The sequence below is a fragment of the Chiloscyllium plagiosum genome, unplaced genomic scaffold, assembly GCF_037043375.1.
Source record: "Chiloscyllium plagiosum isolate Xiang-an unplaced genomic scaffold, Cpla_swu_hap1 HiC_scaffold_40, whole genome shotgun sequence".
Classification (NCBI taxonomy): Eukaryota; Metazoa; Chordata; class Chondrichthyes; order Orectolobiformes; family Hemiscylliidae; genus Chiloscyllium; species Chiloscyllium plagiosum.
Genome location: NW_028270178.1, coordinates 3568363 through 3583987, shown reverse-complemented (window position 1 = coordinate 3583987; position 15625 = coordinate 3568363). Strand labels below are relative to the sequence as shown.

General features: G+C 55.1%; 1 protein-coding gene across 3 annotated transcripts in view; it reads left to right on the top strand.

Annotated features, from left to right (window-relative positions):
* LOC122546582 (mitochondrial import receptor subunit TOM40B-like) overlaps positions 1-15625 on the top strand; it is a 59209-nt gene that overhangs the window by 29969 nt on the left and 13615 nt on the right. For all 3 annotated transcript variants that reach the window (XM_087981508.1, XM_087981507.1, XM_087981509.1), the window contains 3 exons: positions 7880-7956; positions 10282-10384; positions 12182-12357. In XM_087981508.1, coding sequence (XP_087837634.1) covers positions 7880-7956; positions 10282-10384; positions 12182-12321 — 320 coding nt within the window. In that variant the 3' untranslated portion in view covers positions 12322-12357. The remainder of the gene's footprint in view (positions 1-7879; positions 7957-10281; positions 10385-12181; positions 12358-15625) is intronic.

Genomic DNA, 15625 nt, shown 5'->3' with positions numbered 1-15625 from the left:
TCAGAGTTTTACAGTGAGGGGCGTGGGGTATATCAGTGTTACAGTGAGGGGTGTGGGGTATATCAGTGTGTTACAGTGAGGGGTGTGGGGTATATCAGTGTGTTACAGTGAGGGGGTGTGGGGTATATCAGTGTGTTACAGTGAAGGGTGTGGGGTATATCAGAGTTTTACAGTGAGGGGTGTGGGGTATATCAGTGTGTTTCAGTGAGGGGCGTGGGGTATATCAGTGTTACAGTGAGGGGTGTGGGGTATATCAGTGTGTTTCAGTGAGGGGCGTGGGGTATATCAGTGTTACAGTGAGGGGTGTGGGGTATACAGTGTGTTACAGTGAGGGGTGTGGGGTATGTCAGTGTGTTACAGTGAGGGGGTGTGGGGTATATCAGTGTGTTACAGTGAGGGGGTGTGGGGTATATCAGTGTGTTACAGTGAGGGGGTGTGGGGTATATCAGTGTGTTACAGTGAGGGGGTGTGGGGTATATCAGTGTGTTACAGTGAGGGGTGTGGGGTATATCAGTGTGTTACAGTGAGGGGTGTGGGGTATATCAGAGAGTGTTACAGTGAGGGGGTGTGGGGTATATCAGTGTGTTACAGTGAGGGGTGTGGGGTATATCAGAGAGTGTTACAGTGAGGGGGTGTGGGGTATATCAGAGAGTGTTACAGTGAGGGGGTGTGGGGTATATCCGTGTGTTACTGTGGGCGGGTGTTGGGTATATCAGAGACTGTTACAGTGAGGGGGTGTGGGGTATATCAGGGTGTTACAGTGAGGGGTGTGGGGTATATCAGAGAGTGTTACAGTGAGGGGTGTGGGGTATATCAGAGAGTGTTACAGTGAGGGGGTGTGGGGTATATCAGTGTGTTACAGTGAGGGGGTGTGGGGTATATCAGAGAGTGTTACAGTGAGGGGTGTGGGGTATATCTGTGTTACAGTGTGGGGGTGTGGGGTATATCAGTGTGTTACAGTGAGGGGTGTGGGGTATATCAGTGTGTTACAGTGAGGGGGTGTGGGGTATATCAGTGTGTTACAGTGAGGGGGTGTGGGGTATATCAGTGTGTTACAGTGAGGGGTGTGGGGTATATCAGTGTGTTACAGTGAGGGGTGTGGGGTATATCAGTGTGTTACAGTGAGGGGTGTGGGGTATATCAGAGAGTGTCACAGTGAGGGGGTGTGGGGTATATCAGTGTGTTACAGTGAGGGGTGTGGGGTATATCAGTGTGTTACAGTGAGGGGGTGTGGGGTATATCAGAGTGTTATAGTGAGGGGGTGTGGGGTATATCAGTGTGTTACAGTGAGGGGGTGTGGGGTATATCAGAGAGTGTTACAGTGAGGGGTGTGGGGTATATCAGTGTTTTACAGTGAGGGGGTGTGGGGTATATCAGTGTGTTACAGTGACGGGGTGTGGGGTATATCAGAGAGTGTTACAGTGAGGGGTGTGGGGTATATCAGTGTGTCACAGTGAGGGGGTGTGGGGTATATCAGTGCTACAGTGAGGGGGTGTGGGGTATATCAGTGTGTTACAGTGAGGGGTGTGGGGTATATCAGAGAGTGTTACAGTGAGGGGGTGTGGGGTATATCAGAGAGTGTTACAGTGAGGGGTGTGGGGTATATCAGAGAATGTTACAGTGAGGGGGTGTGGGGTATATCAGTGTTTTGCAGTGAGGGGGTGTGGGGTATATCAGTGTGTTACAGTGAGGGGGTGTGGGGTATATCAGAGAGTGTTACAGTGAGGGGGTGTGGGGTATATCAGTGTGTTACAGTGAGGGGGTGTGGGGTATATCAGAGAGTGTTACAGTGAGGGGTGTGGGGTATATCAGAGAGTGTTACAGTGAGGGGTGTGGGGTATATCAGAGAGTGTTACAGTGAGGGGGTGTGGGGTATATCAGAGAGTGTCACAGTGAGGGGGTGTGGGGTATATCAGAGAGTGTCACAGTGAGGGGGTGTGGGGTATATCAGAGAGTGTTACAGTGAGGGGGTGTGGGGTATATCAGAGTGTTACAGTGAGGGGGTGTGAGGTATATCCGTGTGTTACTGTGAGCGGGTGTTGGGTATATCAGAGACTGTTACAGTGAGGGGGTGTGGGGTATATCAGTGTGTTACAGTGAGGGGGTGTGGGGTATATCAGGGTGTTACAGTGAGGGGTGTGGGGTATATCAGAGAGTGTTACAGTGAGGGGGTGTGGGGTATATCAGTGTGTTACAGTGAGGGGGTGTGGGGTATATCAGAGAGTGTTACAGTGAGGGGGTGTGGGGTATATCAGAGAGTGTCACAGTGAGGGGGTGTGGGGTATATCAGAGAGTGTTACAGTGAGGGGGTGTGGGGTATATCAGAGTGTTACAGTGAGGGGGTGTGAGGTATATCCGTGTGTTACTGTGAGCGGGTGTTGGGTATATCAGAGACTGTTACAGTGAGGGGGTGTGGGGTATATCAGGGTGTTACAGTGAGGGGGTGTGGGGTATATCAGGGTGTTACAGTGAGGGGTGTGGGGTATATCAGAGAGTGTTACAGTGAGGGGGTGTGGGGTATATCAGTGTGTTACAGTGAGGGGGTGTGGGGTATATCAGAGAGTGTTACAGTGAGGGGTGTGGGGTATATCTGTGTTACAGTGAGGGGGTGTGGGGTATATCAGAGAGTGTTACAGTGAGGGGTGTGGGGTATATCAGAGAGTGTTACAGTGAGGGGGTGTGGGGTATATCAGTGTGTCACAGTGAGGGGGTGTGGGGTATATCAGTGTGTTACAGTGAGGGGTGTGGGGTATATCAGTGTGTTACAGTGAGGGGTGTGGGGTATATCAGTGTGTTACAGTGAGGGGGTGTGGGGTATATCAGAGTGTTATAGTGAGGGGGTGTGGGGTATATCAGTGTGTTACAGTGAGGGGGTGTGGGGTATATCAGAGAGTGTTACACTGAGGGGTGTGGGGTATATCAGTGTTTTACAGTGAGGGGGTGTGGGGTATATCAGTGTGTTACAGTGACGCGGTGTGGGGTATATCAGAGAGTGTTACAGTGAGGGGTGTGGGGTATATCAGAGAGTGTTACAGTGAGGGGTGTGGGGTATATCAGAGAGTGTTACAGTGAGGGGTGTGGGGTATATCAGAGAGTGTTACAGTGAGGGGGTGTGGGGTATATCAGTGTTTTACAGTGAGGGGGTGTGGGGTATATCAGTGTGTTACAGTGAGGGGTGTGGGGTATATCAGTGTTTTACAGTGAGGGGGTGTGGGGTATATCAGTGTGTTACAGTGAGGAGTGTGGGGTATATCAGAGAGTGTTACAGTGAGGGGGTGTGGGGTATATCAGTGTGTTACAGTGAGGGGTGTGGGGTATATCAGAGAGTGTTACAGTGAGGGGGTGTGAGGTATATCCGTGTGTTACTGTGAGCGGGTGTTGGGTATATCAGAGACTGTTACAGTGAGGGGGTGTGGGGTATATCAGGGTGTTACAGTGAGGGGGTGTGGGGTATATCAGGGTGTTACAGTGAGGGGTGTGGGGTATATCAGAGAGTGTTACAGTGAGGGGGTGTGGGGTATATCAGTGTGTTACAGTGAGGGGGTGTGGGGTATATCAGAGAGTGTTACAGTGAGGGGTGTGGGGTATATCAGAGAGTGTTACAGTGAGGGGGTGTGGGGTATATCAGAGAGTGTCACAGTGAGGGGGTGTGGGGTATATCAGAGAGTGTCACAGTGAGGGGTGTGGGGTATATCAGTGTGTTACAGTGACTGGTGTGGGGTATATCAGTGTGTTACAGTGAGGGGGTGTGGGGTATATCAGAGAGTGTTACAGTGAGGGGGTGTGGGGTATATCAGAGAGTGTTACAGTGAGGGGGTGTGGGGTATATCAGAGTGTTACAGTGAGGGGGTGTGGGGTATATCAGTGTGTTACAGTGACTGGTGTGGGGTATATCAGTGTGTTACAGTGAGGGGGTGTGGGGTATATCAGTGTGTTACAGTGAGGGGGTGTGGGGTATATCAGTGTGTTACAGTGAGGGGGTGTGGGGTATATCAGAGTGTTACAGTGAGGGGGTGTGGGGTATATCAGTGTGTTACAGTGACTGGTGTGGGGTATATCAGTGTGTTACAGTGAGGGGGTGTGGGGTATATCAGTGTGTTACAGTGAGGGGGTGTGGGGTATATCAGTGTGTTACAGTGAGGGGTGTGGGGTATATCAGTGTGTTACAGTGAGGGGGTGTGGGGTATATCAGTGTGTTACAGTGAGGGGGTGTGGGGTATATCAGTGTGTTACAGTGAGGGGGTGTGGGGTATATCAGTGTGTTACAGTGAGGGGTGTGGGGTATATCAGTGTGTTACAGTGAGGGGGTGTGGGGTATATCAGTGTGTTACAGTGAGGGGGTGTGGGGTATATCAGTGTGTTACAGTGAGGGGGTGTGGGGTATATCAGTGTGTTATAGTGAGGGGTGTGGGGTATATCAGAGAGTGTCACAGTGAGGGGGTGTGGGGTATATCAGTGTGTTACAGTGAGGGGGTGTGGGGTATATCAGTGTGTTACAGTGAGGGGGTGTGGGGTATATCAGTGTGTTACAGTGAGGGGTGTGGGGTATATCAGTGTGTTACAGTGAGGGGGTGTGGGGTATATCAGTGTGTTACAGTGAGGGGTGTGGGGTATATCAGTGCGTTACAGTGAGGGGTGTGGGGTATATCAGTGTGTTACAGTGAGGGGTGTGGGGTATATCAGAGAGTGTCACAGTGAGGGGGTGTGGGGTATATCAGTGTGTTACAGTGAGGGGGTGTGGGGTATATCAGAGTGTTACTGTGAGGGGTGTGGGGTATATCAGTGTGTTACAGTGAGGGGGTGTGGGGTATATCAGTGTGTTACAGTGAGGGGTGTGGGGTATATCAGTGTGTTACAGTGAGGGGGTGTGGGGTATATCAGAGTGTTACTGTGAGGGGGTGTGGGGTATATCAGTGTGTTACAGTGAGGGGTGTGGGGTATATCAGTGTGTTACAGTGAGGGGGTGTGGGGTATATCAGAGAGTGTTACAGTGAGGGGTGTGGGGTATATCAGTGTGTTACCGTGAGGGGTGTGGGGTATATCAGTGTGTTACAGTGAGGGGTGTGGGGTATATCAGGTGTGTTACAGTGAGGGGTGTGGGGTATATCAGAGAGTGTCACAGTGAGGGGGTGTGGGGTATATCAGTGTGTTACAGTGAGGGGGTGTGGGGTATATCAGTGTGTTACAGTGAGGGGGTGTGGGGTATATCAGTGTGTTACAGTGAGGGGTGTGGGGTATATCAGTGTGTTACAGTGAGGGGGTGTGGGGTATATCAGTGTGTTACAGTGAGGGGTGTGGGGTATATCAGTGCGTTACAGTGAGGGGTGTGGGGTATATCAGTGTGTTACAGTGAGGGGTGTGGGGTATATCAGAGAGTGTCACAGTGAGGGGGTGTGGGGTATATCAGTGTGTTACAGTGAGGGGGTGTGGGGTATATCAGAGTGTTACTGTGAGGGGTGTGGGGTATATCAGTGTGTTACAGTGAGGGGGTGTGGGGTATATCAGTGTGTTACAGTGAGGGGTGTGGGGTATATCAGTGTGTTACAGTGAGGGGGTGTGGGGTATATCAGAGTGTTACTGTGAGGGGGTGTGGGGTATATCAGTGTGTTACAGTGAGGGGTGTGGGGTATATCAGTGTGTTACAGTGAGGGGGTGTGGGGTATATCAGAGAGTGTTACAGTGAGGGGTGTGGGGTATATCAGTGTGTTACCGTGAGGGGTGTGGGGTATATCAGTGTGTTACAGTGAGGGGTGTGGGGTATATCAGGTGTGTTACAGTGAGGGGTGTGGGGTATATCAGAGAGTGTTACAGTGAGGGGGTGTGAGGTATATCCGTGTGTTACTGTGAGCGGGTGTTGGGTATATCAGAGACTGTTACAGTGAGGGGGTGTGGGGTATATCAGGGTGTTACAGTGAGGGGTGTGGGGTATATCAGAGAGTGTTACAGTGAGGGGGTGTGGGGTATATCAGTGTGTTACAGTGAGGGGGTGTGGGGTATATCAGAGAGTGTTCCAGTGAGGGGTGTGGGGTATATCAGTGTTTTACAGTGAGGGGGTGTGGGGTATATCAGTGTGTTACAGTGACGGGGTGTGGGGTATATCAGAGAGTGTTACAGTGAGGGGGTGTGGGGTATATCAGTGTGTTACAGTGAGGGGTGTGGGGTATATCAGAGTGTTACAGTGAGGGGTGTGGGGTATATCAGAGAGTGTTACAGTGAGGGGGTGTGGGGTATATCAGTGTGTCACAGTGAGGGGTTGTGGGGTATATCAGTGTGTTACAGTGAGGGGTGTGGGGTATATCAGTGTGTTACAGTGAGGGGTGTGGGGTATATCAGTGTGTTACAGTGAGGGGGTGTGGGGTATATCAGTGTGTTACAGTGAGGGGGTGTGGGGTATATCAGAGTGTGTTACAGTGAGGGGGTGTGGGGTATATCAGTGTGTTACAGTGAGGGGGTGTGGGGTATATCAGAGTGTTACAGTGAGGGGTGTGGGGTATATCAGTGTGTTACAGTGAGGGGTGTGGGGTATATCAGAGAGTGTTACAGTGAGGGGGTGTGGGGTATATCAGAGAGTGTTACAGTGAGGGGGTGTGAGGTATATCCGTGTGTTACTGTGAGCGGGTGTTGGGTATATCAGAGACTGTTACAGTGAGGGGGTGTGGGGTATATCAGGGTGTTACAGTGAGGGGGTGTGGGGTATATCAGGGTGTTACAGTGAGGGGTGTGGGGTATATCAGAGAGTGTTACAGTGAGGGGGTGTGGGGTATATCAGTGTCTTACAGTGAGGGGGTGTGGGGTATATCAGAGTGTTACAGTGAGGGGTGTGGGGTATATCAGAGAGTGTTACAGTGAGGGGGTGTGGGGTATATCAGTGTGTTACAGTGAGGGGGTGTGGGGTATATCAGAGAGTGTTACAGTGAGGGGTGTGGGGTATATCAGTGTTTTACAGTGAGGGGGTGTGGGGTATATCAGTGTGTTACAGTGACGGGGTGTGGGGTATATCAGAGAGTGTCACAGTGAGGGGGTGTGGGGTATATCAGTGTGTTACAGTGAGGGGGTGTGGGGTATATCAGTGTGTTACAGTGAGGGGGTGTGGGGTATATCAGTGTGTTACAGTGAGGGGTGTGGGGTATATCAGTGTGTTACAGTGAGGGGGTGTGGGGTATATCAGTGTGTTACAGTGAGGGGTGTGGGGTATATCAGTGTGTTACAGTGAGGGGTGTGGGGTATATCAGTGTGTTACAGTGAGGGGTGTGGGGTATATCAGAGAGTGTCACAGTGAGGGGGTGTGGGGTATATCAGTGTGTTACAGTGAGGGGGTGTGGGGTATATCAGTGTGTTAGTGAGGGGGTGTGGGGTATATCAGTGTGTTACAGTGAGGGGGTGTGGGGTATATCAGAGAGTGTTACAGTGAGGGGTGTGGGGTATATCAGTGTGTTACCGTGAGGGGTGTGGGGTATATCAGTGTGTTACAGTGAGGGGTGTGGGGTATATCAGGTGTGTTACAGTGAGGGGTGTGGGGTATATCAGAGAGTGTTACAGTGAGGGGGTGTGGGGTATATCAGAGAGTGTTACAGTGAGGGATGTGGGGTATATCAGAGTGTTACAGTGAGGGGGTGTGGGGTATATCAGAGTGTTACAGTGAGGGGGTGTGGGGTATATCAGAGAGTGTTACAGTGAGGGATGTGGGGTATATCGGAGTGTTACAGTGAGGGGGTGTGGGGTATATCAGTGTGTTACAGTGAGGGGTGTGGGGTATATCAGTGTGTCACAGTGAGGGGGTGTGGGGTATATCAGTGTGTTACAGTGAGGGATGTGGGGTATATCGGAGTGTGTCCAAGTGCGGGGTCCATCTCAGTCTGTGATTGTTCCTGTTCCCCAGCCCCTCAGTGGATCGCCACCCTGAATATCGGTCGCGGTGGGGCTCACGTCAGCTACTACCACAGGGCCAACAATCAGGTGAGTGTTGTGTTCGACCTGTTCCCTGTGCTCAACGCAGGGATGTCCGGCAGAGTCTGTCCCCTTCCACCCTGGGAAAGTCAAACCCGATGGTGAAGCAGCGCGCTGTGGGCATTGTGAAACGGGGATTCCTGCTGAGGCCGAACGAGATTTCGCTGGGGGGTGTGGAGGAGGAGGAGGAGGAGGAGGAGGCAGAGACGCACATACACTGATCCTTTTCTCCTCACTCTGCTGGACAGCAGGTGACAGCTGTATGGGCCTCTCTGTGCAAACTAATCAAACATAAGGAGCCGGGGCGTCGAAATGCTGCTGAATTTCTCCAGCCTTGTGAGGGCAGACTATGGGAGTGACTGGGAGGGGCTTTGCGCAGGGCAGAGGGTAAATATCGGGTGGGGTGCAGCGACCGTAGAACGCACGTCAAACTTGCATCTTCATTCCCCATGTTCTCGCCTGTCCCGCGGACGATTTGATGGATGTTTTAGCTGTCATGGCGGATGGGGTAGTGGTTGGGTGGGGGGGGGGGGGGGGGGGGAAGACTCCAGGGCTCGGTGGCAGAGTGATCAGCTCAGAGCCGTCCCTGTTCCCGAGGACCGGTCACCGCCGGGACTGGGGACACTTGGGAATTCTGTCCCCTCCAACCGCGGTTGGCACCTGGTCAATCCTATTGCTGGAGGACTTCTGTTGAGCAGAGGACCTGCGGTGAGGTTAGTGGGGTGGGCTCACATCCGATCCGAACCTGATGAGGCGCTGCAACTGACCCCTCTTCCAAAGCTGCGCGCGCCCTTTTCCATCACCCAAGGGTTGCTCTTCAGACTGGAGGTCTCTGAGCAGCAGTGTTCCACAGGGCTGCGTCCCCCTTCTGTTTGTCAGTCGTATAAATGTTTTACTTCAGAATCTCGAAGGCACGGTTCGTAAGTTTGTGGGTGGTGCCAGGATTGGTCAGTCTAGTGGACAGTGAAGAAGAGATTGTAATCGATTGGGTCGACGGGCTGAGGAGTGGCAGATGAAGATTACTCTGGATAAATGCGAGGTGCTGCATTTTGGTAAAACACACACCAGCAGGATTTATCCATTTAATGGTCGGGCCCTGGGTCGTGTTGGAGAACAGGGGGAGCTCGGGGTTCAGAGACATCATTCTGTGAACTCTGTCTCACATGTAGACAGGGTGGGGTATAAGAAGGCGTTGAGCACGCTTGCCTTCACTGCTCAGTCCTTGGAGTACAGGAGTTGGGGACGCCATGTTGGGGTTGTACAGGACATTGGTGAGGCCTCGTCTGGAGGACTGTGTCCAGTTCTGGGCGCCCTGTTACAGGAAGGGGATTATTAACCCGGAGAGGGCTCGGAAGGGATTTACCAGGAGGTTGCCGGGTATGGGGGGGTTTGGATTGGACTGGAGCTTTTATTAGTGGAACATAGGAGGTTATGGGGTGATCTTATAGAGGTTTATAAAACCCTGAGGGGTGTAGATAAAGTGAATGGCAGGTGTATTTTCCTGAGGGTGGGGGATTTCTCGACGAGAGGGGGGGCATATTTTTAGGGTGGGAGGAGAGAGGTTTAAAAGTAACATCAGGGGCAATGATTTTACACAGAGGATGGGTCACATGTGGAGGAAGTGGTAGGTGTGGGTACCGTGACAGTGTTTAAAAGGCATTTGGTTAACGACATGAACAGGAAAGGGTTGGGAGGGATATGGGTCAGGAGCAGGCAGGTGGGACGAGAGTCATACAGATGTACAGGATGGAAACAGACCCTTCGGTCCAACCCGTCCATGCCGACCAGATATCCCAACCCAATCTAGTCCCACCTGCCAGCACCCGGCCCATATCCCTCCAAACCCTTCCTATTCATATACTCATCCAAATGCCTCTTAAATGCTGTAATTGTACCAGCTCCCACCACATCCTCTGGCAGCTCATTCCATACACGTACCACCCTCTGGGTGAAAAAGTTGCCCCTTAGGTCCCTTTTAGATCTTTTCCCTCTCACCCTAAGCCTATGCCCCTCTAGTTCTGGACTCCCCCACCCCAGGGAAAAGACTTTGTCTATTTACCCTATCCGTGCCCCTCATGATTTTATAAACCTCTATAAGGTCACCCCTCAGCCTCCGACACTCCAGGGAAAACAGCCCCAGCCTGTTCAGCCCCTCCCTGTAGCTCAGACCCTCCAACCCTGGCAACATCCTTGTAAATCTTTTCCGAACCCTTTCAAGTTTCACAACATCTTTCTGATAGGAAGGAGACGAGTTGAGTTTGGGGTGATGTTTGAACGATGGGTCTGTCTCTGTGCTGGATGCTGCTGATAGAGCGCTCCCTTCTTTCCCTGCAGGTTCAGGTGGGCGTGGAGTTTGAGGCCAGCTCTCAGACCCGGGAGACGGCCTTCTCGTTCGGATACCAGCTCGACCTCCCGGAGGCAAACATGGTGTTCCGAGGTGAGGCCGCAGCTCCTGGTGCGGTCAGCGCCTCGGGGCTCCGAACTGAGCGTACACGGAGGGAAACCCCACACACAAGCGTGTGTCCAGGAAATGTACAACAGACTGACCCGAGCATGAGGGAGCGCTGATGACGTAGTGATTCTGTCAGAGTTTATCATAGGATACAATCCCCACAATGTGGGAACAGGTCCACACCCACCCAGACCCATTCCCCGACCCTATTACTCTACATTTACCCCTGACTAGTGCACCTAACCTGCACATCCCTGAGCACTATGGGTAATTTAGCATAGCCAATCCACCCTAACCTACACATCCCTGAACACTATGGGTAATTTAGCATGGCCAATCCACCCTAACCTACACATCCCTGGGCACTATGGGTAATTTAGCATGGCCAATCCATCCTAACCTGCACATCCCTGGGCACTATGGTTAATTTAGCATGGCCAATCCACCCTAACCTGCACATCCCTGGGCACTATGGGTAATTTAGCATGGCCAATCCATCCTAACCTGCACATCCCTGGGCACTATGGTTAATTTAGCATGGCCAATCCATCCTAACCTGCACATCCCTGGGCACTATGGTTAATTTAGCATGGCCAATCCACCCTAACCTGCACATCCCTGGGCACTATGGGTAATTTAGCATGGCCAATCCACCCTAACCTGCACATCCCTGAGCACTATGGGTAATTTAGCATGGCCAATCCACCCTAACCTACACATCCCAGGGCACTATGGGTAATTTAGCATGGCCAATCCACCCTAACCTACACATCCCTGAACACTATGGGTAATTTAGCATCGCCAATCCACCCTAACCTACACATCCCTGGGCACTATGGGTAATTTAGCATGGCCAATCCATCCTAACCTGCACATCCCTGGGCACTATGGTTAATTTAGCATGGCCAATCCACCCTAACCTGCACATCCCTGGGCACTATGGGTAATTTAGCATGGCCAATCCATCCTAACCTGCACATCCCTGGGCACTATGGGTAATTTAGCATGGCCAATCCACCCTAACCTGCACATCCCTGGGCATTATGGGTAATTTAGCATGGCCAATCCACCCTAACCTGCACATCCCTGGGCACTATGGGAAATTTAGCATAACCAATCCACCCTAACCTGCACATCCCTGGGCACTATGGGTAATTTAGCATGGCCAATCCACCCTAACCTGCACATCCCTGGGCACTATGGGTAATTTAGCATGGCCAATCCACCCTAACCTGCACATCCCTGGGCATTATGGGTAATTTAGCATGGCCAATCCACCCGAACCTGCACATCCCTGGGCACTATGGGGTAATTTAGCATGACCAATCCACCCTAACCTGCACATCCCTGAACACTATGGGTAATTTAGCACGGCCAATCCACCCTAACCTGCACATCCCTGGGCACTATGGGTAATTTAGCATGGCCAATCCACCTTAGCCAGCACATCTTTGGACTGTGGGAGGAAACCGGAGCACCCAGAGGAAACTCGTACAGGCACGGGGAGAATGTGCAAACTCCACACAGAGAGTCACTTGAGTCTGGGATCGAGCTCTGGTCCCTGGTGCAGTGAGGCAGTAGCACGAACCACTGAGCTGCCATGCAGCCCCCTGTTTAACGACAGAGTCCCACAGTGTTTGGGAAGGTGAGGGAGAAGGTTGAGGAACGAGGGAAGGTGTCTTCAGTTGAGCGCACGGGTGTTCCCTTGTTACCAGGAGGGAGGCAGGCGGGACGGGAGGAGGGGTGACCTGCAGGAGCTGACCTCTCACCTCTGACCCGCAGGCTCCCTGGACAGCAACTGGGTCGTGGGGGGCGTCCTGGAGAAGAAACTCGCCCCTTTACCTCTGACCTTTGCCCTGGGCGCCTTCATGGACCACATGAAGGGCAAGTTCCAGTATGGCTTCAGCGTCACAGTCTGTTGAGTGGACCCACGGAATTCTGACATCGCGGCGTTCCGGGTGAGGCAACACTCCAGGGATTGGGGGTGGGGGGGGGTCACGGGAAAAGGGGGCGGAGTACACCACAAGGTGTTCGGTTCCACGCCATCTGGGATTGGCATGTCCCCCCTCTGCGGGCAGGCAGGGGGGTCACGCACAGGGGCCACTGGAAATCCCGATGGAGCCGGCGCCGGCGGAATCTCCCGGAGCAGCGGGAATCGAGCAGCACGCAACATATCGGAAACGGACAGGATCGGAGAGGGAGACAGAGAGAGGGAGGCGTGGACCCCAGTGACAGAGACGGAGGGTCACGGGAGGTTACAGCATGACTGAGGGAGGCCAAGGTCACCGCAGAGCAACCTGAAGAGGTGTCCTGGTGATATTCTGGAGAGAGTGAGAGCCAGGTTATTTTGGGAATGGCTCATGGCAAAGGGGAGATTTCAGTCCCCATCTGTTCACCTGTTCGTACAGACAGGACCCGGTAAGATGGTGGGCAGAGTTGGCGGCAATACACGAGCCAGTCATTGTCCCACAACACAGGGCGTTCCTCTCCTACAGCAAGCTCACCGGAGGGTCGCAGCACTCCCTCAGTACTGACCCTCCGACAGTGCGGCACTCCCTCAGTACTGACGCTCCGACAGTGCGGCACTGCCTCAGTACTGACCCTCCGACAGTGCGGGACTCCCTCAGTACTGACCCTCCGACAGTGCGGGACTCCCTCAGTACTGACCCTCCGACAGTGCGGCCCTCCCTCAGTACTGACCCTCCGACAGTGCGGCCCTCCCTCAGTACTGACCCTCCGACAGTGCGGCCCTCCCTCAGTACTGACCCTCCGACAGTGCGGCACTCCCTCAGTACTGACCCTCCGACAGTGCGGCACTCCCTCAGTACTGACCCTCCGACAGTGCGGCACTCCCTCAGTACTGACCCTCCGACAATACGGGGCACTCCCTCAGCACTGACCCTCCGACAATGCGGCCCTCCCTCAGCACTGACCCTCCGACAGTGCGGCGCTCCCTCAGTACTGACCCTCCGACAGTGCGGCGCTCCCTCAGTACTGACCCTCCGACAGCGCGGGACTCCCTCAGTACTGACCCTCCGACAGTGCGGCACTCCCTCAGTACTGACCCTCCGACAGTGCGGCACTCCCTCAGTACTGACCCTCCGACAGTGCGGCGCTTCCTCAGTACTGACCCTCCGACAGTGCGGCACTCCCTCAGTACTGACCCTCCGACAGTGCGGCACTCCCTCAGTACTGACCCTCCGACAGTGCGGCACTCCCTCAGTACTGACCCTCCGACAGCGCGGCCCTCCCTCAGTACTGACGCTCCGACAGCGCGGCCCTCCCTCAGTACTGACCCTCCGACAGCGCGGCCCTCCCTCAGTACTGACCCTCCGACAGCGCGGGACTCCCTCAGTACTGACCCTCCGACAGCGCGGCCCTCCCTCAGTACTGACCCTCCGACAGCGCGGCCCTCCCTCAGTACTGACCCTCCGACAGCGCGGCACTCCCTCAGTACTGACCCTCTGACAGCGCGGCACTCCCTCAGTACTGACCCTCCGACAGTGCGGCACTCCCTCAGTACTGACCCTCCGACAGTGTGGCACTCCCTCAGTACTGACCCTCCGACAATACGGGGCACTCCCTCAGTACTGACCCTCCGACAGTGCGGCGCTCCCTCAGTACTGACGCTCCAACAGTGCGGCGCTCCCTCAGTACTGACCCTCCAACAGTGCGGCGCTCCCTCAGTACTGACCCTCCGACAGTGCGGCACTCCCTCAGTACTGACCCTCCGACAGTGCGGCACTCCCTCAGTACTGACCCTCCGACAGTGCGGCACTCCCTCAGTACTGACGCTCCAACAGTGCGGCGCTCCCTCAGTACTGACCCTCCGACAGTGCGGCACACCCTCAGTACTGACCCTCCAACAGTGCGGCACACCCTCAGTACTGACCCTCCAACAGTGCAGCACTCCCTCAGTACTGACCCTCCAACAGTGCGGCGCTCCCTCAGTACTGACGCTCCAACAGTGCGGCACTCCCTCAGTACTGACCCTCCAACAGTGCGGCACTCCCTCAGTACTGACCCTCCGACAGTGCGGCACTCCCTCAGTACTGACCCTCCGACAATACGGGGCACTCCCTCAGTACTGACCCTCCGACAGTGCGGCACACCCTCAGTACTGACCCTCCAACAGTGCAGCACTCCCTCAGTACTGACCCTCCAACAGTGCGGCGCTCCCTCAGTACTGACGCTCCAACAGTGCGGCACTCCCTCAGTACTGACCCTCCAACAGTGCGGCACTCCCTCAGTACTGACCCTCCGACAGTGCGGCACTCCCTCAGTACTGACCCTCCGACAATACGGGGCACTCCCTCAGTACTGACCCTCCGACAGTGCGGCGCTCCCTCAGTACTGACCCTCCGACAGCGCGGCCCTCCCTCCGCACTGACCCTCCGACAGCGCGGCCCTCCCTCCGCACTGACCCTCCGACAGCGCGGCCCTCCCTCCGCACTGACCCTCCGACAGCGCGGCCCTCCCTCCGCACTGACCCTCCGACAGCGCGGCCCTCCCTCCGCACTGACCCTCCGACAGCGCGGCCCTCCCTCCGCACTGACCCTCCGACAGCGCGGCCCTCCCTCCGCACTGACCCTCCGACAGCGCGGCCCTCCCTCCGCACTGACCCTCCGACAGCGCGGCCCTCCCTCCGCACTGACCCTCCGACAGCGCGGCCCTCCCTCCGCACTGACCCTCCGACAGCGCGGCCCTCCCTCCGCACTGACCCTCCGACAGCGCGGCCCTCCCTCCGCACTGACCCTCCGACAGCGCGGCCCTCCCTCCGCACTGACCCTCCGACAGCGCGGCCCTCCCTCCGCACTGACCCTCCGACAGCGCGGCCCTCCCTCCGCACTGACCCTCCGACAGCGCGGCCCTCCCTCCGCACTGACCCTCCGACAGCGCGGCCCTCCCTCCGCACTGACCCTCCGACAGCGCGGCCCTCCCTCCGCACTGACCCTCCGACAGCGCGGCCCTCCCTCCGCACTGACCCTCCGACAGCGCGGCCCTCCCTCCGCACTGACCCTCCGACAGCGCGGCCCTCCCTCCGCACTGACCCTCCGACAGCGCGGCCCTCCCTCCGCACTGACCCTCCGACAGCGCGGCCCTCCCTCCGCACTGACCCTCCGACAGCGCGGCCCTCCCTCCGCACTGACCCTCCGACAGCGCGGCCCTCCCTCCGCACTGACCCTCCGACAGCGCGGCCCTCCCTCCGCACTGACCCTCCGACAG